Source organism: Abramis brama, assembly GCF_963993115.1.
Source record: "Abramis brama genome assembly, chromosome: 8".
NCBI classification, from domain to species: domain Eukaryota; kingdom Metazoa; phylum Chordata; class Actinopteri; order Cypriniformes; family Leuciscidae; genus Abramis; species Abramis brama.
In genome coordinates, this window is record NC_139970.1 from 12,108,112 (window position 1) to 12,131,370 (window position 23,259).

The 23,259-nt window shown below is 37.9% G+C and overlaps 1 protein-coding gene across 2 annotated transcripts in view; it reads left to right on the top strand.

Moving 5' to 3' along the window:
* Positions 1-1,031: 1,031 nt before the first annotated feature.
* The window catches only part of itga6a (integrin, alpha 6a), a 33,867-nt gene continuing 11,639 nt past the window's right edge, over positions 1,032-23,259 (top strand). For both annotated transcript variants that reach the window (XM_084123394.1, XM_084123395.1), the window contains exons 1-12: positions 1,032-1,297; positions 15,570-15,697; positions 15,913-15,992; positions 16,137-16,398; positions 17,358-17,489; positions 17,604-17,817; positions 20,650-20,843; positions 20,949-21,043; positions 21,369-21,496; positions 21,578-21,667; positions 21,768-21,829; positions 22,720-22,889. In XM_084123394.1, coding sequence (XP_083979520.1) covers positions 1,116-1,297; positions 15,570-15,697; positions 15,913-15,992; positions 16,137-16,398; positions 17,358-17,489; positions 17,604-17,817; positions 20,650-20,843; positions 20,949-21,043; positions 21,369-21,496; positions 21,578-21,667; positions 21,768-21,829; positions 22,720-22,889 — 1,737 coding nt within the window. In that variant the 5' untranslated portion in view covers positions 1,032-1,115. The remainder of the gene's footprint in view (positions 1,298-15,569; positions 15,698-15,912; positions 15,993-16,136; positions 16,399-17,357; positions 17,490-17,603; positions 17,818-20,649; positions 20,844-20,948; positions 21,044-21,368; positions 21,497-21,577; positions 21,668-21,767; positions 21,830-22,719; positions 22,890-23,259) is intronic.

Here is a 23,259-nt window from a genome sequence, read left to right on the forward strand (position 1 = left end):
TCACACTCCATCGACCGAGCGTCATATGGACACAGCGGGATCGATGCTTCTCTCAGGCGGACTCAAGCGCATCTTATTTCAGGATCAGTGTCCGATCTTTCCTTAAATCTAAAAACCAGGCAGATGTGGGAGACTAACACAGCTCTGCATTATTTAAGCGGATGATAAGATGCGCAAATCGAGAATGCTCTCATTAGCCTAATCGACTAGACTTGTAGCCATAAACCGCAGTAAGCGGATTCATTGAATTTAATAAAGGCGTTTTTGTCGCATCAAGAGTAGATTTTTCTCTTATTTTCATCAGAATTATGACGTAAATTTTGAAAAAGTGCAGTTTTTACAGATTTAAATCATGAAAAATTATACTACGAGATGATTTTACAGTGTAGGCTAGCCTACTAATATAATAAACTGGCCCTGTCAAAAATGGCACCCTGCTCGTCCTTCAAGTTCAAACTTTAATGACATTAGATATAAAAAGTCTACACACCTCTATTAAAACAGTAGTTTTTTTTTTGTGATGTAAAAACAAATAAATAATTAAATCATATCAGAATTGTTGCATCTTTGATATTGTCCATATATGGGCTATGGAGCAGGGTGACAAGACACAAGCCGTTTCTGACTCAGTGGCATTGCATGGATTGCAATTTTTACATCAAGCATGCAGAAGTTCTGATATGATTTATTTTTCGTTTTTTACATCACACAAACCAGTTGTTTTAACAGGGCTGTGTAGACTTTTTATCCACTGTAAGGATCTGCGATCAGACACATCACGGAGAATAGGGGTGTTCAGTCCTGTGCCTAAAAGATTTCATTGTAGATCAAGACAAAAGTTCTTGAAAACATCAAGCCGTGCAGAAGATGTGGAGAGTCCGGCTGAGACGCGTCCATCGCTCAGTGGTGACGTAGGGCTCTGAGGGGACAGTAGTGAGAGGAGGGGCCATGGGTCTCTCTCTCTCTCTCTCTCTCTCTCTCTCTCTCTCTCTCTCTCTCTCTCTCTCTCTCTCATTGAGCGCAGTGCAGTGCGGATTACAGACTCTGTCCTCTCAGTGCAGTGGGAACTACAGCAAACAAGGGCTATATTCATACGAGCACATTAATTGCAGGTAATGGAGCTCTTTGAGGAGGGGCTCTCTCTGAACCTGTGCATCTTTTCGTTGCTCATATGGACTTCTACAAGTGCATTTAACCTGGACACGCAAAACGTCCTCAGGAAGAATGGTCACCCGGGAAGCCTCTTCGGATTCTCCCTCGCCTTGCACCGGCAGCTCCAGCCCTCGGATAAAACAATGTGAGTAGAATTAATTCTTTAGGATCGGTGCGATTATTCGAGATCGTGAGTCTCCGCTTATTTATGCGCTCCGGACCCCTTCATATATTCCGTTCCGTTCATCCTGCACCTGTGCCGCGTTCATTTATTAACAGTTGTGTTACTTCTCCTCTGTAAAAACATGAACAGATGCATGAAATTGTCTAATAATTCATAAAAGAAATAAACACCCCTTTCTCTCTCTGAATGGTGAAGTGTTAACAAGTGTATGTCCGAAGGGTTATTCTCCAGTAAGCGTCCAGCACGCAGAGATGTGTCTGTGTGTGGGGGGGAGGCTTGTGCTTGAAGAGGCTGGTGCTTTTCTTACACACAAGTTAACAATGCCCAACGTGATGCGACAAGTCACCAAAGGACAATGGCTTTCACACTGAAAGAATTCAAAGAGCAAGACCACAAAGTCCTCTCTTAAAAGCAAAGGTTCTTCACTGGTTCTTTTTTTAGCACTTTAGATTCAGCAAAGAACCCAATTAGACTAAGAATCATTTAAAGGTTCTTGAGTTGATTATGTGGTTATTCAGAGATTTAAAAGTTCTTGATGTTTTATTACAACAATAATAACCATTAGGTTCTTCAGATCATCTGGTGTCTGATCTCTAAAGCACTGTATGAGCCTTATTTTGAACATTGTAGTTGATGCTGTTTTGTCTAAACCACAGCCTTGAAGGAAATCTGAACAGATACAAATATACGTAGTATATTTATTATGCATACAAGTTAGCCTTTTAACTTTGCTTATAATTTTCAAGTCAGGTTGGTCACTTCAGCTTTTTCCTGTGTTCGGTTACACTTTATTTGGTAACACTTTATTTTAAGGTGACATAGTTACACTTTACTACATGCACTTACTAGTAATAACAGTAAATTAAGCATAATTACAAGTAACTAACCCTAAATCAAACCCTATCCCTAACTTTAACTCTAAGTACATGTAGTTAATTAATATTAATCAGTACTTATTTGAATAAGTGCAATGTGACTACGCCAGTGACAGTGACAGTGTAACCCTTTATTTTAAGGTGTCCGTGTTACAGTGTAATTATACATTTAAGTACTGATTAATAATAATTAACTATCCTTTCTATAGGGTTAGGGTTAGTGGTTGGTTTAGTGTTAGTTGCATGTAATTATGCATCATTTATCGTTATTACTAAGATGTAACGTGTAACAAGGACACTGTAAAGTAAAGTGTTACCCAAGTTCTTTAAAGCTTTCTCTCAGATCTGTATTCTGCCTGGTACAATTAAAGATGGGATGCTATTGTCTAAGGCTGTAAAACATCTGTCATGATGGGGCACTAACAAGGCTCCTTTTTGGACTAGTTTGAAATGTAAGGACAAGCCAACACACCCTCATGGCAACTATTTTATGTTTTGACTAATTCATATAAATGTCATTCATATGCTTCCGTTTAGGTGTGGCCCTTTTACCATAAAATCACATGTTTCTGTACTAATCACATCATACAAATTCAGACAAAATTGGCATCTTGTAAAATCGTTTTTTTCTTATGTTTAACGTCAAAAAACAACCTCCTTAAAGTCCAGTTGTTAATTCAGTCTAGAGGTAAGATGGAAAGAAAAGTGTTGCTTTGCAGAGACCAGTAAGACTGAAAAGAGTTTGCGATTAACTAAAAGGCTGAATGATTTACTTAGAGTCTGAGTGTGAGGGGGTCACTGCCTAAATAGGACACACAGGGATTTTGTGTGTGTGTTTGTTTGTTTGACAGGGTGTTTAAACAGTTGTGTCAAACGAACACGTGTGAGTTTTCTTGTGTGTGGTGGAAGACACCTGTTTACAGCATCCATGAAAATGTCTCGCACCTGTGAACAGGCTTGTCTGTTTTCCCTCTGTTGATGTGTATGTCTGTAAGGCTTTTCATATTTATTTCCAGTGTGATGTGGATTTTGTTGATTCTTGTGGAGTTGGTTGAATAATGTATGTGAATGGCGCTCAATCTCTGGGTGTTTGCCAGGCTGCTGCTATCAGCACAATGGCTCACACAGGGTGAAAGTGGTATCTGATACACTTCCTACAATGTTCTCCTCAAATCACTACTCGTGTGCGATTGAGTGTAGGTAGTAATGTGTGTGCATTTCTGTCTGTGTTTTCACAGGTGTATCGATTAGATCTTTTCATCAATACCCAAATAATCAGTTAGTAATCAGATTGATGAATCAATCAGATTGAAAAGCCTTCATATAAACACCTTAATCAATCCAATTGAGCTTGATCTAAATGAAATTTCAATCCGATTGAAAGGTATGGTGTAGACCAATGATCAATAAGACAAAAACTACATGTAAACGCTTGAATATGACTGTTTTCTCAATCGGATTTAAAAATACCTTGCACACACGTCCAGTGCGTGTGTGATGCGTATGTTGTTCACCAGAGCCCTCTTATTATATGACCTCTGTTGATGTACATTTTATACGAACGTGCATGATGTTTATGGCTTACAAACTGGTCAGTGGAAGATAATGAATATGTAAAAGCTCTTCTGACGTATTTGTTAGCTTATAGGCTCAATGAAAATGTGAATGGGATTGCAAAGTTTAAGGTTCAGAATCGAATTGGATTCATTCAGGTTTATGAAATTTAGTGCATGTAAACACACCTATTTATTCTCTCTTCTTAAAAATCAGATACAAAAAAAATCAATAATCTTTTTTAATATGCAAAAAAAAAAAAAAAAAAAATTGTGCAGATCAGACCTAATGTTGTACCAAAACAACTCACAAAGCTTTTCTCGATATGTTTGTTTTTAAATAAATCGTCTGAATTCCTCAGTAGTATTTTCTCAGTTTACCCCGAAAAGAGGATCAGTTCTGTGGGGTTAAGGTTAGGTACACAGAGGAGTTTACCAAGGACAGGACACGAGGGAATATATTACAGAGAGCCTGATGAGGATCTGTCTTACTGCTTCACTTATGACAAACCCATATTTAATATGAGAATGCATTCGAAATTTTTTGTCATTTTAATACTGACATGTACACAGAGTTTGAGTTGTGCCTCAACTCTGGTGGTAAGATCGCAGTGGGCTCTGGTGTTGAAAGCCTATTCGTGCTGCATGACCGCATTTCCCTCAGTTCAACTCTGTAACTCAGTATTCATGCACATAGGGTATGAGTTTTCATGCACACAGGTAAATGAGAAACGTGTTAAAAGTTAAAGAAGTGCACAGTTGCACAGATGTATAATTGTTCTCTATGTGGTTGTGTTTGTCTTCCTGTATCTCTGGAACTCCTGGCAGACACAATTAGACTTAGTAGCTTCTCTTTAATGCCACACAAAAGGTCTTCCTTCCTGTCATTCAAGCAGTTTCCTGTGGTTTCTCATCGACTCCTCTATTATAAGGAGATCTGTGAGTATCTAGAGCATCGGTTGGCATTTGTTTACACTGGAATAGGAGAAATCAGGGAATATGTACACCGGCCATCTGTGCTCATGTAACATGAGAGATGGATCACTAGAGGCCCCTTTTCCTTTCTTTTTGTGAGAATGGTGCTCCTAGTTGTGTGTTTGTGTTGGTCTCCTCAGGTGTGGGTATATTTTTAGCCCTGTTTTGTGATTTTTAACACAGTAGACATTGACAATGTGTTTATATGGTTTACAACACACTCTTGAGTAATGTATGAGGCCTGCTTTTTATTTGTGGCTGAAACTGAAACTCTATGCTGTTATATCCAAAATAGCTTATTTTTGCATAAAACAAACACATCTGTACTGTAGCTTATATTTGAAGGGATGTTGGTTAGTCTCGTTAGTCTCACTGCCTGTATGCATGGGGCCGACATGTGCATCTATGCACTTGCATCTGTTCGAGAATAGGAATCAGTCAGTATCCAAGAGATGAGTATTGTACGTGTATAATTAGAAAAAACAAATGTAAACTGAACTTGCAAACACGTTTAAATTTTGATGGTAATATTCTTCCCCTAGCCTTTACTGAAACCGTCAGGATTTCTCCACATGCGTTAGATTAGAACAGTTGCACTTGTCTCATTAATGGTAAATGTGTGCTATATCAGACGAGATAAAGGTTTTTAAGGTATGTTTCTCCAAGCAGCTTAAAGAGATGTTACCACAGTTCTTATACATTTAGTCGCAGTCTCAGTTTCTTCTGTTTCTTCATGTAATCCTTGACTAACTCAATGATGGTGAGATCAGATCTCTGAGTGGATCATACCATCTGGTGCCGGACTCACACAAATCTCACTAGATCTTTACAATTAATGGCAAAATTGATGTATGGAAATGTTACCTGATTTCTGACTGGCACACTACAGCAAAAGATGTAAATAGCTGTTTTAAAAAAAAGTTTTTTAATGAAAAATCGAATTGATTTCACTATTCAAATAGTTGGTAAAAAAAAATGGATATACTGTGTTAGACTAAACTGGGAAGGGTCTCAGCATTCGCATGTTGTTCTCCTATTGTTAGTTTAATTGCTTTGCTCTCCATATTTGTAAGTCACTTTGGATAAAAGCGTCTGCTAAATGAATAAATGTAAATGGTTTTTGGACGCCTATAGCTAGTTAAATGTAGGGTAGGCAATTTTCGGAGAGGCTAGCAATTTAGCGAGTTAGCTTTGAAAGCAGATCGCACCCTCCCTTCAGAGCGTCTCCAAAGCCACACCTTTAAAACACATGAACACGTACAACAGGAGCAAACAAAAGAGTCACGAGAGACGGCTTTAATCTACCTCATGTCTCAAAGCACATAACATTACAATAATAATGAACATAAACAACTTATAAGCTTTGTACCACCTGACTGCTGCAGATTCATTTCGCTGTTGATAGTGTTGCCATTGAAACACATAAATTCGAGTCACGAACCGCTCCGAGTTTAACATCAGGGGTTTCCATCTCTTCCAGATTACAGTAGTTATGATGTGAACGCAGCATAAACTGGTTGTTTTGGTTCAGGAGGAACTGTAAAAGACGGCTGTGGTTTCGTTTGTGGCTCTCGGTGACTGACGTCTGTCTAACTCTGCATAGCATGAGACGCTCTGATGACGTGTGATGTCTGCGAGAGCAGGTGTGTGGAGGTGTGGAAATACATACGCTGAGGCAGGGAGGACATCGTATCATTGCATTCAGACCAAATGATTGGACTAACATTTTATGGTCCAATGCCTTCCACAGACGATATATACATACAGTCAAACCAAAAATTATTCAGACACCAGATTTAATTTTTTATATTTTTTTTACTAGTGGGTGCAGGACACTTTAGTTCATTTATGTAGTGAGGATAGCAAAATAAAGTAAACTGCGACATATTATACCCAAAAATCCTTCATACAGTGACTATCAGTAAAAATTATAAAAATGTGGGACCAAAAATGATTCAGACACTTTGACCTGACCATGATTTGCTGAAGTGTTTTTTATTTAATTGCTAATGTGACCTTTTTATACCACAGACTGAACAAAATTAAGCATCGCTTGGTAATTGGTTGACCTAAATTGGTATTATCTAATTGTGTAGTTAAATTTAACAGCTGACAGATATTCAGCATAATTCATTTGTGAGACAGTCTAACAGAAAGATGTCCAAAACCAGTGAAATATCAACTGATTTGATAAGTCCTTGTCATATTTTATTACCATTTTCTAAACTATAGTGAATAAACTGTGATAATGTGAGAAATGTCTGAATACATTTAGGTTTGACTGTAAATACATTTAGACCACTTAACTAACAGTGATTGCTATCAGGATGTGAAGAGACTTTTAACCATCATAACAAAAAATGTTTCTGGAACAAATCACCTGCCTTTAATTGAGTATTGTGACACATCCCTACCGAAAACAAACACATCACACCCCCAACCCCAACATAATACAGCACACCAGCATTACACTTGAGCATAACCCAAACCTAATACACAACCCGAAGCAAACGCATTGCAATCCAATTGAACCCAACACACCCATCGCACCCCAATGCACACATCACACCACAGTGCAATACCCAACACAAGACGTCCGGCACAATAAAGCTTTGTCAGAGTATATCATCTCAGACAACTGGAGTGATTGCTCTGCAGACTCATTATGAACAGAGATAAACTTCTAAAACAGTTGCCCAGCTCATGATTATGAACTCACGCTGAGCAGTTTGCAACACACCGCAGCTGCTGCAGCTTTGGCACGGATGCTTTTGGACTGTGTAACACTTTGAGAATTAGTGAAAGGTTATGGCTGTGCTTTATTTTCTAATGGAAAGATGGAAACTTCTGCATGACTAAAGTGACGAACAGAAACAGCTGAGTCTGGTCATTTTCCCTATTCAGTGATGAAGCAGAAATCTGAAACAGGTATTAACTCAATCATTGGACTTGTGTGGACTGACAGGATTAATATATTTACATTGTGAACGTTGTATTGGTATTAGTAGTGGTGGTAGTAGAAGACGGCAGTATTCTGCAATCATTTAGGTAATTCAATCACTATATTATTGAAAAAATAAACATTACTTTATGGTTATGTAATATATAAGAATTTTGGGTTAAATTTCCAACAAAAGAAAATGTGATATAACATTAACGTGATGTATAATTATTCATATTGTGATATAAGAATTTAGTCAAACTGCCCATCATTATACTGGAGTCATTTTTATTGTAAATTGTTAAATAGTTTAGTAGTAAAAACATTTTTCTAGCAGAGGTGAAGCAATTTTACGGTGTGACAGATTGCAGCCAGCTGCTACGACATCGAGGACACAGCCACACACACACACACACACACACACACACACACACACACACACACACACACACACACACACACACACACACACACACACTTAGAAGTTAAGCCAAATAACATCTGAAAATAAAATAAGGAAAAATAATGCTTTTGTTTTGTGCATAATATTTCATTTTTGTGTATAACAACTGCATGAATTGACAATGTAGATTTAGAATTAGTATTTACCTGTTCTATAAAAAATAAACCTGTTTAGTTGATTGAGTAAAGATAATCATAGATGCACATTCTGACTTCGAGAAAGCTATGTTTAATGTCCATTGTTTGTTTGAGGGAATTGTGCTCAATCAGACTAAAACCTGACGACCCTGATTACTGTGGCATGCTTAGACTAATCAAACTCAAATCTTTCTCAGAACAATGAATTGCCTTTCATGCCTGAAAATAAAACAGAGCAACATTCTTTGGCTTTTTAAGTCAAATGCTGTTTTCCCATCATATCTCTAATGAGATCTTTTGTCCTTCCCTATATTGGTTGGAAATGGGGAGTGTCAGGTTGACTGGGCACATTCTCCACATTCATCTTTAATGATTTGTCTCAGTCATTAAACGCTCTGTCCAATAATGACCCAAGGCCAGTCTCCTCTACCCTTTCTGTGACTAAGAGGCAAAAACCCAATGACAATAGCCAAGACAATAGCATGCTGGCCAGGGTTGACAGGTTTGCGTAGCAAAACCAGCCCAATTGCTATTCAAAACCCACTCAATCACAGCCAAATCTAGACTAGCACAATCACGTTAAAAATTGAGTTTGTTGGGGGAGGGTGTATAGTAGGCCTGTCAAAATGGCTGAAAAGCTAAATTCGAATTATATTCGAATTCTAATGGCGATATTTAACGTTAGAGGAAAAAAAGTACTGTATTGTCTCCTATGCCCACAAGAGGGTGCAAGCGAGCGCAATGAGCAAAAATAAACCAAATCAAGCATCACTCATTTTATTGAAATGAAAAGACATTCACTTTTTAAAGTACATTAACTTTTGAAACAATTGTTCTTAAATAAAATATAATTTCCTTAATGTGCATGCAAGGAAAATTAGGTTACAATAGTACATAAAACTGTGTAAGTGCATCAGTAACCTGAGAAAACACACTTCATGTACTACATGAACACAAAATAGCAAACTGCCATTCAGAAACAATCCAATTCTACTCACTACAAGTCAAGTCAAGTCACCTTGACAATATTGATTGTTTCAAAGCAGCTTTACAGTGATAATAGGAAATTAAAGTAACAGATTGTTTTGGCTTTACAGCAGCTCTAGAATAAAGTTATTGTCCAGCTAAACTTAGTTTTGATTGATTCACTTCCGTTGCAAAGATCATTAGTTACTACACATCTACATATTGTTCAGCAAAAACACCAGACGGTCATCTGCAGCGAGTGCTATAAGCGCTTTTTGTTGCCAATGTTTCAGCTGATGAAGACACACGCTCAGCTCTGACCGATGTGCCAGGTATGGTAAAGTATACTGGATAAACTAACAAAAACAAAACGCGTCAGTTACGTCACCATCATGTCTCGCGAGCCTCTTGGCACACTCTTGAAAAATGTGCAGTTTTTGTTTAAAAATTCAACGAATATTCGAAAGTCAAAATTGTATTTTACAGCCCTAGTGTATAGGTGGGTCGCTTTAACCCACAGAATAAAAACAACAACCTGCAGCAACAGTGTAAAAGTAGCCCGATTCCATCAGAAAACCTTGGATTTGGCGACACTGGTCTCATGAACTCTCTCAACCATAGTGCAATCACAACAATAAGGACAGTTCTACGAAATCCCAAGGAAGAACAATTTACCATGTCAAAGTGAAGGAATGTCAAAAGTTTTTTTAATCCTGTGAAACCATAATCTGTGAATCTTCTGTAAAGAGTGTAAGATAACTCTCAGAATCTTTGACCTTGTCCAAAATGAACCTCTTTTGAATCTATAATTTTTGACACATGGTGTTCTGGGTAATAGTCTGCTGTGATTACAAAGGTGCTGCAAGTGAGCACACTTCTGAAAGCTACAATAACAAACGGGACTTCGTGGACTTCACAGATGCGCATGAGCGATGACCACGAGACCGATGTCCACATTAGCCGTGACACATTTTTTTGATAGTAGTGGGTTAAACCACAATTTTACTGTGGAAAATGTTGTTTGATGTTATTGAGTTTCTCTTAGACTGTTGTTGTTGTGGATGTTCATATTAGACAATTGAGTGACAGTGCCTATTATCTTGCGATTACAATGAAACATTTGATTCATCTGTATGGTGGAGTGTCCCAGTCGTAAGCCACTGGTGGTCTCCTGTGTTCCCACAGTCCGCCTACATGCTGATCTGAATGGACTCGCCATGGAAAGTAGATTAAGGGGCACTGGGTGCACAGATGAAACACTGATGAAACCTCTCAACACCATAATGGCTGGCCTGTTTCCCATGTAGAAAAACTCCAGCTCTGGCTTGTAAATCCCCGTGTTGTTCATCAGATACGTGTTGAATTTCCCAACCATGTTTGAGGGGAAAGCTGGAGCTTTCCAGACCTTTCTGTCCACCTGCCACATCTTTGTGGAAATGAAATGGGGGAAAAAAAATATTTGCTGTAATGTTTTACCATTGTAATACTTACAAGTAAGCACTACAAGAGTATACTATTAAGCTAATAAAATAAATGATCTAGGTTCAATGGGAATACATGCCACCACATAATTGTTTTGCAAAACTCCAAAAACGTACATACAATTTCCTGCAGTTTGCAGCTGAAATGATCTCTAGTAGCAGTAAAACATTAACAGCTTTTACTCCTTTTCACTCAAATTATGCTTACAGGGGCAGATTATCGATAAATAAAGACTTATTTCATACTGTTCCTTGCACAATACCATGTTATGGCCTCAAAACACTTTTACCATAGTGCATGATTTGTAAACTAATACATTTTGATGTTTGCATCACATAACCAGCTCCATATGTACAGCTTTTCTGACATGGTAAACTTGCTTGATAGCTCACCTGGTACAGCACTGCACTTGCGATGTGAAGCTCTCGGGGACGAGTCAAGATAAGACTGATTGTAGAAGCAAGACAAAATGGCATGGTTGCTTTTTATCTCACGCTTTCATTTGCAAACATTCAAAAGCGATTGAGTGTTAACCTTTTTAGCGCCAATTACCGGACATTTAATTTCTGAACTGCCGAGGTATGAATGAACAACCAATGTAATAAAACATTGACAGATTAACATTCATCTGTTTCAGAAAAACCTGAACAAAATGTCACGAAACATGCAAGAAGCAACGCATCATTTTGCAGAAATTTCACCACAGGCATGCTTTTCCAATGACACTGGTTTGCATATATTTATTTCTGCATTCTGGACTGCCAGTCTGTTTATTAGACTGTTGTGCTATTATGATTTTGTGCATGTTTGTGTCAGGGTCCGATCACCCTGCTGGAGATTATTTTGTGATAATGATCAGCTGACTGTGACATAATTCCTTACTTGTTTACTGTTTTTCATTCAGTTTTTCAATTTAATTTGCTATCTGACATTGCACACTTGCAGTGCAGACAGCATTGTCGATAATAATGGTAACAATCTAGTTTTATCGTGATTGATTCACTTATGTAGAAGTATAGACCCAAAAATATTTTTGTAAAAATATAATTTTTGTTGACATTTTGAAGTCTCTTAATGAACCTTTTTTTTTTTTTTTACATCCCCAAAAGAGTTTGTTTCAGATATAGCAAACTTCTAAGTAAATTTTTCAGTTATTTTATATGGAACCCGCACATGACATGTGGACAAAAATATAGCTATATCATGGCCACAAATTAATAGTTCGTTCTCTCGTTTTAGTAAATCTTTGTTATGTTGAACTAATTCGCTCATTTTGATTGAACTAAAACAAGGGAAATCAAAGTAATAATAGGAAATCAAAGTAACAGAGATTGTTTTGGCTCTACAGCAGCTCTAGAATAAAGTTATTGTCCAGCTAAAGTTAGTTTTGATTGATTCACTTCCGTCGCAACGATCATTAGTTATTAACTTAGGGGCCGCTAACACGACACCTTTCTAACAGAAAACCCTTAAGTTCTCTCTGCGCAAACTTTAAAAACACGAACCTGTGAGAACACTGGCGGCGTGCACTTGCGTATTATGTGTTTAGTCTATAGGTATGCGCGTTTGAATATATATGTGTGTAGGCGTGTAGTCCTTCCCTACAAATCAACCCTCAACAAACTACTTGTCTGGCTTTAAAATTTATAATACAGAATTTTGTATCGCTTACGCGTATCCATGTGAACTGGAATTATCCCGACATCATTTTATCTGTATAGAGGTAAAGGGAGGGGAGGGAGGCCTTCACAGGGGAGAGACTAGTTGACACTTCAGGACGGTGTTGTCGTCATGTCCAGGCGCAGGTCCTTCATCAAGATCTGGATACGGCCTGGATCCGGCAGACTGCGGTAAACCTCGGGATAAACAGAGAGACTAATATTAGCGTAGACGCCATTCTTCTTATGATGTAACGAGTCAGGATTTATGGGGAGTGTTCCCGGTTCTGGCTGACCTAATCTATGCAGCCTAACATTGAATTATAGAAGTTTATAATGTGTTATGTGAATGCTAGGTCAAAGAGATGTGTTTTTAGTCTAGATTTGAACTGACAGAGTGTGTCTGCTTACCGGACAATGGTGGGAAGACTGTTTCAGACGCCATCTTTATTTTTTTTTAGCTCAACTGTCACAGAATGGGAAGCACAGGATTGTGGGATATCAAAGGCAGCGAAGGATACATCCATGCTGCCTTCAAAAATCATTCCGATGAAGGAATCTCAGGAGACAGGAAGTGACACGATCATTGGATTTGGATGTGCCTTGCTGCCTTCCTAGCTCTGCATCCCGCCAGTAGAAGAAGCGTTTTACAGCTTTCAGACGCAGCCATTTTTCCCCGTATGTCATGTTGTGCGGCGCTCCGTAATACAGTCTCTAAAGTCAGACACATGCTCAGAACTCTGCCTGGAAAAAAAATGGATGCCAACATTTTTTTTTTTTTTTTTTCATTTGTCTTACAATAAGTTCCCTGTGTTGACTGTAAGTCTGACAGAACCAAGTTATTAATTTTTTCATTTACTGAAGTGCCCAGAACTGTTGATGCATAAGGGCTGTCAAACAAGAAGAATGTTCTGGAAGCGTTTCATCAGAATAACAGTTGCTGAGCCAGCTGTTCTCAACCGCTGTGTGTGTGTGTGTGTGTGTGTGAAGAACTTGAGCAAACTGCCACTGTGTGTCTCACTGCCATGCCGTTTTAATGTCTGTCTGGTACATTTTTTATTAAAGACTACTCTTTGAAAAACTTAAACTGCTATGGATGTGATAATAGGCAGGGAAATAATTTTCCTTCTCTCAGGAAAGGTGTGTCTGGAATGAATTGTGGAAAAAAGGGATTGGTTACGCAGCAGATGGATCATATTTATTATAATGTTTATGTATGTGCTGAAATACAATGAAGACATTGAGTGTGACAGTTACTGTTTTCCTGTATATTCAGTTTTTTCTCTTCAGATTTCACAAGCACTTCTTCACAATTTCATTAAAAGTGCAACATCACCGGCATGACTCGTGAGAAACCATATTGAGGTCATTGCTTCATTTACCAGCGTCTCGTACTCAATTCTTTTCAACGTTGATTTATAAAAAGACACATGATTAGGGTTTCCCCCAAAATCTACACTAATGAATGTGTGTTTAGTTGTGGTGTGATGACAGCAGTGTGTGTGTAAATAATTGATTTTCTGCAGCTGGCTGATGGCCGTGGAAACAGGAAGACACCCGCTGATGAAATAATCTGTCAGATCCTCTTCATCAGAAAGCACCAGTCTCATTTATGAAAGACTGATAATCATGTCATAATTACAAGGTCTTTCCTGTATTTTGTCTTTCTACCAATCTATGGCTTTGTTCCAATCACAGTCCAATCACAGATTTAACAATCTCTGTCAAATATCACAGTTTTTGTCAGTACCAATATATTGCAACACCCTTAATTCCAGCAGACATTTACTGTATTAGCATGGCGCTACATTATTTACGCAATATTCTAGCAAGTGCAAAAAATGCAGAGCATAAATCTGTTTTAATTGAGTATTTGTATCTGTATTGTCAATATTTTTCAATATAATTTAATATATGAACTGAACAAAAGGGAACTGGAGCGCTGCTGAAATCCCTTGTGTCCTCCGGTGCTCTTGGAAGGGTAATAATAAAAACCCAAAAAAGTGTCAACTCAGAAACCCTATTTTGTCACTCATTACAGCAAGGAGGCTGTTCAGATCAAACACATTATAAGAAAAAACTGGAGCATTATTGAATGTGACCCGACTTTACGGGAAATATTCACAGAACCCCCTGGGATTAGCTTCAAGAGGGCCCCCACAATTAAAGATAAATTAGTAAAGAGTTACCTCCCTGCTCCTAAACGTGAATGCTGGCTGCGCCAACCCAAGGGAAACTTTCCTTGTGGTAATTGTAATTATTGTGAGAATATGACTAAAACTGACATGTTTGTTGATGTTTTTAATAACAAGACTTACACTGTTACCAGCTTTATAAATTGCAATACTACCCATGTTGTCTATCGTTTGGAATGTCCCTGTGGTTGTTTTTACGTAGGCCTCACCAAAAGGAGATTAAGAGACAGGGTAGCTGAACATCGGTATGCCATCTGGACTGATAATATCAATTATCCAATGGCTAAACATTATATGGACGCTAATCATGGGAGGGATTTGACCTTAAGAGTAGTGGGCATTGAGGCTATTCGCCTTGATGCCAGGGGTGGGGACATAATTAGACGTCTCAAACAAAGGGAGACATACTGGATCTATTCTCTGAGGGCCACCAAACATCCAGGTCTTAATGAGGATTTTGATCTCTCACCTTTTTTGTGATTTTTGTGCCTCTATAGGTACAGTTTGTTGTCGTCGAATGTAGTACCCATTTCTGGTTAATGCTGTTTTGAATCATCTTGTCTATGACACTAGAGTTATGAGAGGTAACTGTAGCCTATTCACACTTATTGATCTTATATATTGTGTGGAGAATATTAGATACTTGAAGTGTTGTTTTTCCACTAAGAGATCTTATTTATTGTATTTTGCCTGTTACTTGTATGAACCTAACTTTTGCCTCTAGTGGCCAAAGAGTTGTGTTACACGTGCCAGAGTGGCACACCTGAAATCAATTACTGTACAAGTACTGCTCCTGTTTGTTTGTCACTAACACCCTGATGAAGGCCAGTGGGCCGATACGCGTTGGTGTTTTTTTAATTTTTTAGCCCTCTAATAAAGACTTTTGTATTACTTTTTGTATCCACTGAGTGCCTGGACTTGGATTTTTTCCTACGTTTTTTATAATTTAATATATATATATGTATTTTTTCTTTCTTTCTTTGCACAGATTGTTGATTGGTGCTCCCACAGCCAGGGCTTTATCCAATCAGGGAGCAAACATCACAGGTGGGTTGTACAGCTGTGACATCACCACCCATCCCGATGACTGTACTCGAGTGGACTTTGACAATGATGGTAAGCAGAAAAATCATCTTATAGCTTCAAGAACTCTGTGTACTCGAGATTTAACAATATCACATGAGAATCAGGCGCAGTAGATGTCTACTGTCGTGAATATAATTTGTTGTTTTATTGGTTTAAATGCTCATCTAGTCATCAGTGCCAGGATTTTCTGATAGATCTTGAAACTCTAATCGTGACTTGGTTTCTGTTCACGGTGACTCTCACAGTTGATGTTCTTGTGGAGAATAAGGAGAACCAGTGGATGGGTGTAACGGTTCAGAGCCAAGGGCCTGGAGGCAAGATTGTGGTACGTCAAGAAGAGTTGAATGCTAATGGACCGTTAATTGACTTCAAGTTACATTGTTATCATTTTGACATTTTAGATTTATTATTTGTGTCACACAATGTCACAATGACACGTACTTATCTTTTATCTTTCTTTCTGTGTCAGACATGTGCCCATCGCTACCAGCGTCTGTTGTTCCCGAACACACCCCAGGAGGCGCGTGACATCACTGGACGCTGCTACATGCTCAGTCAAGACCTGAGCATCGACAGCCAATCAGACGAGGATGGGGGGAACTGGAAGTTCTGTGACGGGCGCACTCGGGGTCATGAACGTTTCGGCGCCTGTCAGCAAGGCTTGGCTGCCACCTTCACTAAAGACTACCATTATGTCATCTTTGGAGCGCCAGGGGCGTACAACTGGAAAGGTGGGAATGACATTTGATGCAATACATAAAATTGTGTTTTTGTGTGTTTTAGGAGCGATGTTGAAACACACACACACACACACACACTTTTGATTGGATCCTGTGGTAACTTTGAGGTATAGAAGACCAGAAGTAGCCTCATGTTGCCAGACTTTGTAGGCATAAAGTCTGGTCAACTGTGAAACTGAAAAATAACGTGCATTCTGTCCATCAAAACAGGTTATCTAACAGAAATACTCATAGAACAAAGCAGAGTACACATCAGGCGTTGTTGAACAGACTGTGTGTGGTCTGGGTGTGTCGAATGACAGTGGCGGTTCTACATTGAATTACACCCTGGGCGAGACCCCCTTTGAGCGCCCCCCCCCTGAAATAACTGAAATATACTTTCATGTCATTTCTATAGAAATGTATATGCTATGTATTTAAAAATATATGTAATTGCACATTTGTAATGATGAAGTTAAAACTTCATTACTAGCCTACTACATTAAAAATATGTATTAATAAAATAGCAAATAACATACAGTTACAATCAAGTATTTAACATGTTCTGCAGTGTTAGTCAACACATTGAAATAAGTGTACTTCTTTAAAGCATGATAAAATTAAGTTTCAAAAATGACTTTGAAACAAAAAATTTAATTTGCCATTATTACAAAGTGCACTGTTTAAAAGTGTGATAAGAAACAGTCATGAAACTATTCTCTTTTTCAATACACTTAAGTGGCCTTTAATTTCATACATATTACATTATCTACATTACAGTTTTTAAAAATATATACTTTCAAGATTTGTATTACAAGTGCACATTCAATACAATTAACCACATTTTTTTTTCCCGCAGGAATTTGCACAATTATATACATGTTTCTTATAACCAGAACTCAAATCATTTGTTTTCCTGTGTCACAATAATCTTGTTGTTTAGCACTCACCCCTTCACATCTGTTCTCTAGGTGTAGTGCGCGTCGAGCAGAAGAACAACACTCTGCTGGAAATGGGCTTGTTTGATGATGGTCCTTATGAGGTCGGGGATGAAAACCGCCTTGATCCAAGTCTAGTGCCAGTACCAGCCAACAGTTACTTAGGTGTGTGTGTGTGTGTGTGTGTGTGTGTGTGTGTGTGTGTGTGTGTGTGTGTGTGTGTGTGTGTGTGTTTTGACGTTCATGCTTTTTGTGACACTGAATCTTGCATATGCACAGGATTCTCTCTGGATTCCGGCCACAGTATCACAGAAAAAGGGAAACTCATCATCGTGTCCGGAGCACCGAGAGCCAATCACAGCGGTGCAGTGGTGTTTCTGCGCAAGCAAGAAGAAGCCTCCACCATGCTCATGTCTGAACACATTCTGGAAGGACCAGGACTCGCGTCCTCATTTGGATATGATGTTGCTGTGGTGGACCTAAATGGAGATGGGTGAGGGATACAAGATCTGTAGAAAATAAATGTTGTTTATTATGGGTAGATTGTGAGTGCCCTTGTGAAAAAGAAGTCTGCTCAATCTCAATAATTGAGTTGCACTTTATTTTACAGTACATGTACTTACAGTCTTCTTACCTAAGAAAGAATTGAGTAATATAATGTAATTACATGGGTTAAGTTAAGGTGTAGGTTCAGAGTTAGTACCTAGTTATTGCCCGGTTAGTGTCATTACTACAGTAAGTACATACTGTATGTTCATGCAAAACGGGACTGTAAAATAAAATCCTACCAATAATTGTATTGAATGTGCACTTGTAGTGTACTTCAAATCTTAAAAGTATAAAAAATAAATATAGTTGCAGTTAATATAATATTAATCAAATAAAAGGCCACTTAAGTGTACTTAAAGAGAGTACACTTTCATGACTGTGTCTCCTAACACACTTATTAAGTGCACCTTGTCATGTCAAATTAAAAGTTTTACATTAAAGTACATTTTAAATAATTTATTTTAACAATCTTTTGTCATGTTTTAAAGAAGTATACACTTATTTTGATGTGTTGACTAACATACAAAAGCACATGTGAAGTACTATTTAACTTAACTAGTAACTAATAGTAGTAACTAATAGTAACTAATAGTGTTATTTAACTAGTGTGTGTTTTAATATATTTTAAATGTGCTGAATTGTAAATTCATGATTATAAATGTTTCATCTACAATATAATTAAATACTTGACCTACAGGCTTCAAAAGAAATTAGTATGTATTTTAAATTATATATCTTAGTTTACCATAAATGCTTCTCAGTACATTTGGCAGTACACTTTAATCTTTTTTCAAAGACGGAAGTAATAATGAAATTATTAAAAGATGTACTTAAATCCGACTTAAGTGGCTCAAAAGAACTCTGAAGTTCAGCTAATTGAATTTAATATACATTTAAACTATAATACATTTTCATTTAATTGTACATAACATGTACTTAAGTGTCTAAAAACATTACATTCAGTTTGCACTTAAGTATATTCTTTTAAAAAAAAAGTCATTGTTTGGATTTAAATTGGCAAGTGCTTAAGAGTCTATGACTGGATCATTATTACAGTGAATATTAAGTTTCTAACATGTTATATGTTTGGCAACAGTTCTTCTAGCCCTAATTGATGGAGTGTGTAGCTTCTCATTTCTTAAACAATCATGTAGGAAGACACATCATGGTTGCCAACTTTCTGAAATGGGGGGGGAGGGGGGGGGGTGACGACATGCCCCCACTGAAGAAAATTTCGAAAAATAACCCCTGAAATTATGACTTTTGGTGAATATTGTGGAAAGTAATTGATACATTTAGATAAATATATTTCATACATTATAGCATATTATAATACAACTTATACAACTTATTAGGCCTATATATTTATAGAATAGCGAAGTAGGCCTAATCAATATACAAGACTGAACCACATAGATGTGAAATATAAAGGCTATCATGATCATTTTGATAATTTGTTTACTTTATAATACGTTTTATTTTTAACTTAAACAAATACAACATATAACATTCAAAACTCTTCGGCTTAGACTGCATTTTAAGAAAAATAAACACAACAGTATTCATTGTCCCTCACGCATTCCAGCCACGGGTAGTCATTTTCCCATTCAATTCTATATTTTAGTGCTCTTTTCTTTTTCGCCGGCTGCTCAGAGGTAACATTAGTCATTTTTACATTTCCCGCTGTTGTCACTTGTCGTCATCGTTGCTACGATACGTGACTCACAATGACTGAAACGACCAATTAAAAGGGCATTCTCTGATGATGTTCCAAGATGTTAAAAACGCTACGCTGATCATAGACAAACAGAGGGAGAAATTAGTATCTACCACACCGTCGTTTTTTTTTTCTTGTCTTCGTTCATAGTCTGACATATATTAGAAGCTATGTGTCGGTCATGGATTTGCACTGAATTGATTCTCAAAAATACGGAACAAAGTGCGTTCCGTATCAGTTCAATACGGAACAAGACTTTTATGTGTCAAATACGGGACGATTTTGTATTATACGGAACGGTTGGCAACCCTACACAGCCCTATCATGGCCATATTCCAGGATGACCATGTCAGGATTGATCAGGCTCAAAGTGTGAAAGAACGGTTGTGAGGAGCATGAAGAATCATTTTCACACATGATTCGTCTCCTCTGAGTCCAGACCTTAAATTCATTGAAGGTTTTTGGTATGTGCTGGAGGAGACTTTACAGAGGGCTGGACTCTTGCATTGTCAATACAAGATCTTGACCAAAAACTGATGCACCTCTTGATGGAAATAACATCACAACATTTATTTCCATCAAGACAAGCATCAATTTTTGATCTTGTATAGACACAGACTTTTTTTATATGCTCCTCCCAACCATTCTTTCACAATTCGCGAATGTTTCTCATGCGCACACAAAAGTCTGTATATATTTATTTTTATTTTTGAAAAGGTCCATTTATTATTACTTATTTCAAAGTAAGTAGTTGAATGTCCAGAACACATTAAAGGTTTTCTGTTTTTAGTTAAAACGGTGTCGTGTTAGCGGCCCCTAAGTTAATAATTAATGATCTTTGCAATGGAAGTGAATCAATCATAACTAACTTTAGCTGGACAATAACTTTATTCTAGAGCTGCTGTAAAGCCAAAACAATCTCTGTTACTTCAATTTCCTATTATCACTGTAAAGCTGCTTTATAAAAACAATCTATATTGTTAAAAGCGCTATATAAATGAAGGTGACTTGACTTGACATTTAGGGGCTCTGTGTAAATCATGTGTATTGTCCCTCCAGTTGGCAGGATGTTGTGGTTGGTGCACCCCAGTTCTACCAGAGAGATGAGGAGGTGGGTGGAGCTGTGTACGTTTACATCAATAAAGCTGGAAGGTGGAAGGACGTCACTCCGACTCGCCTGAACGGAACCAAAGACTCCATGTTTGGACTGGCTGTGGAGAACATTGGAGACATCAATCTGGATTCTTTTGAAGGTCGGATGCAGGAGTTGATTTTTTAGTTTAGGACGCAAAATATTTGAATTATTTTGGTTTGTTCAGGTTCGAGGTTGTTTAATATTCTTCCTGCTTGCTTCTCAGATATTGCAGTAGGAGCTCCATATGCAGACTCAGGGTTTGGTAGCGTGTACATCTACCACGGGTCTGCTGACGGCATCAATACCAAACCAGCTCAGGTTAGACACTCTCCAATTTCTGTCTCTCTCCGTTTTCTCTTCTGTCTGCCATTTTAATGGAGCACATCAGTGAGAAATTGATTCATTTTCCAGTGTTATTCAGTTTAAAAGGTTTTCCATTTTCAGGATAAAACATTGGTGAAAAAAATTTGAACATCTGATTGTACTTTGGTTTTGACATTCTTCTGATGTAACTTTGTACTAACTCTGTCTTTTGTGACCTTTAAAACAAAATATGGTTTTAGTCTATACATGGTGTGTTCTTTGCTGTTAAACAAATTAATAAAGACATTAAGACACTAAGACATTCGACGTTATCTTGCAGATACTGGAGGGCAAACAGCACAATATTAAGATGTTTGGCTATTCTCTGGCCGGAAATATGGACCTGGATCAGAACTCGTACCCTGATCTCGCCGTTGGGTCGCTCTCTGACACAGTTTTTATTTACAGGTGCTGATAGGTCACTTCTAATATCAAAGTTGTTACCTGAAGATTTTTGAGATGCTATAACAACATCCGTCTTGTGTTCAGGTCCAAAGCGGTTATTAGCATCAAGCAAGACATCAAAGTGACACCGAAGGAAATTGACTTGATGAAGAAAACGTGTGGCAACAGTATTTGGTGAGATACTGACAAAACAAGAACTTAGAAAGCATCGCTCATAGATGTGCTTGACATTTTGAACTCTGTTCTGTGAAGATAATTTTGTGTTTCTTCACAGCTTGACTGTGGAAGCTTGTTTCACATATAGAGCAAACCCTCACACCTACAACCCTAAGATCAGTAAGTCTGTTTATGCTCTTATAATGAGAAACTTTCCTTATCTATTACAGTTTTTTATTGTTTAGTCTAAAGGGCCGTTCACACCAAGGACGATAACTATAAAGTTGGAATCAGATTTACTATGTTTTTATGTCAACTATGTTTTTTTTCCAGCTGATGAACCATAAAAACATTGACAGTCAATCAGAAATCGAAGGGACTTTAAAGAGCTCTAGCATTTAAAGCGGTAGAGCGCGCTTATACTGTAATAGATTTTTATCGTCTATTGGTGTGGACACTGATATAGTTATCATTTTCTTTATAGTGTGAACGTGCCTCAAAGTCCCCCTGTAGTCAATCATTTTATCCCTTAAAACTCATCTTTGATCACCAAAATTACATTTAAATGTATTGCCTTAAAATAGCTTGAATGTAACTCTACACCCTTGCCTCATTTAGTATACGTGGCTCTATGAATATGCAAATGAGCCCCGCCTCCACTCACTCACTCAGCTCAGAGATCCACTCGTTGACGATCACACGTTGATCTGATTGGTTACAAGGTAGTTTGTGACGTCAGAAACACCAGCGATTTCAAAGCGTGTTTTTGAGACTGTCTTTGGTTCACTGCAGTTTTAAGGAGAAAATACTCAGCAATGGTGTTGACTTGACTTGATGAATTTACACATGGTTTGTCTTAAAGCATATTAAAAATACCACATATACATATAAACAACATTAAAAGCTTGATTTTCACCACAGGGGGACTGTAAGATTTAATCCAAATGTATTCTGTGTTTATAATGCTGTTACAGAAGACAAGATATGCTCACTGGAGTAAATAAGTGCATTTCTTTGTTCTGAGGTCTAAAGGTTCACATATTCTAAACCAGTTTTTGTTTGTTTTCCAGCAATTTCCTGTACATTGGAGGCAGAGTGGCACCGCAGGAAGCTGGGTCTCCCATCTAGAGTTGTGTTTCTGGAGAAGAACGAGATGGATCAGGACTTCCAGTCGACCGGCACTCTGGAGCTACGAGGACAAAACAAAAAAGCTTGTTACAAGACCAAACTCAGATTACAAGTAAATAAAGCTTTGAAGTCCTAGTGATAGACGTTTTATTCCATATTGTGACGTACATCCCAGTAACAGATTTTTAGAAAACAAAAAATGTGGGTATAGGGCGCTTGGTTCATCGGTTGTTGATTGGATGTTGAGATTTTGCAAAAGTGGAGGCAGATGAATGAGAGCTTGCAGGGGCGAGTTTAAAGAGGCCATATTATGCCCTTTTTCTAAGGGGCTGTTTACACGACAATGTTTTCAACTAAAAACGTAAAACTTTTAATGCGTTTTGGCCATTAATTTACACGACAACAGCGTGTTTCCTGAAAACGCAAACTTTTGAAAACGGGTTTCAAAGTGCACGTTTTTGAAAACGGTCTCCATGTAAACA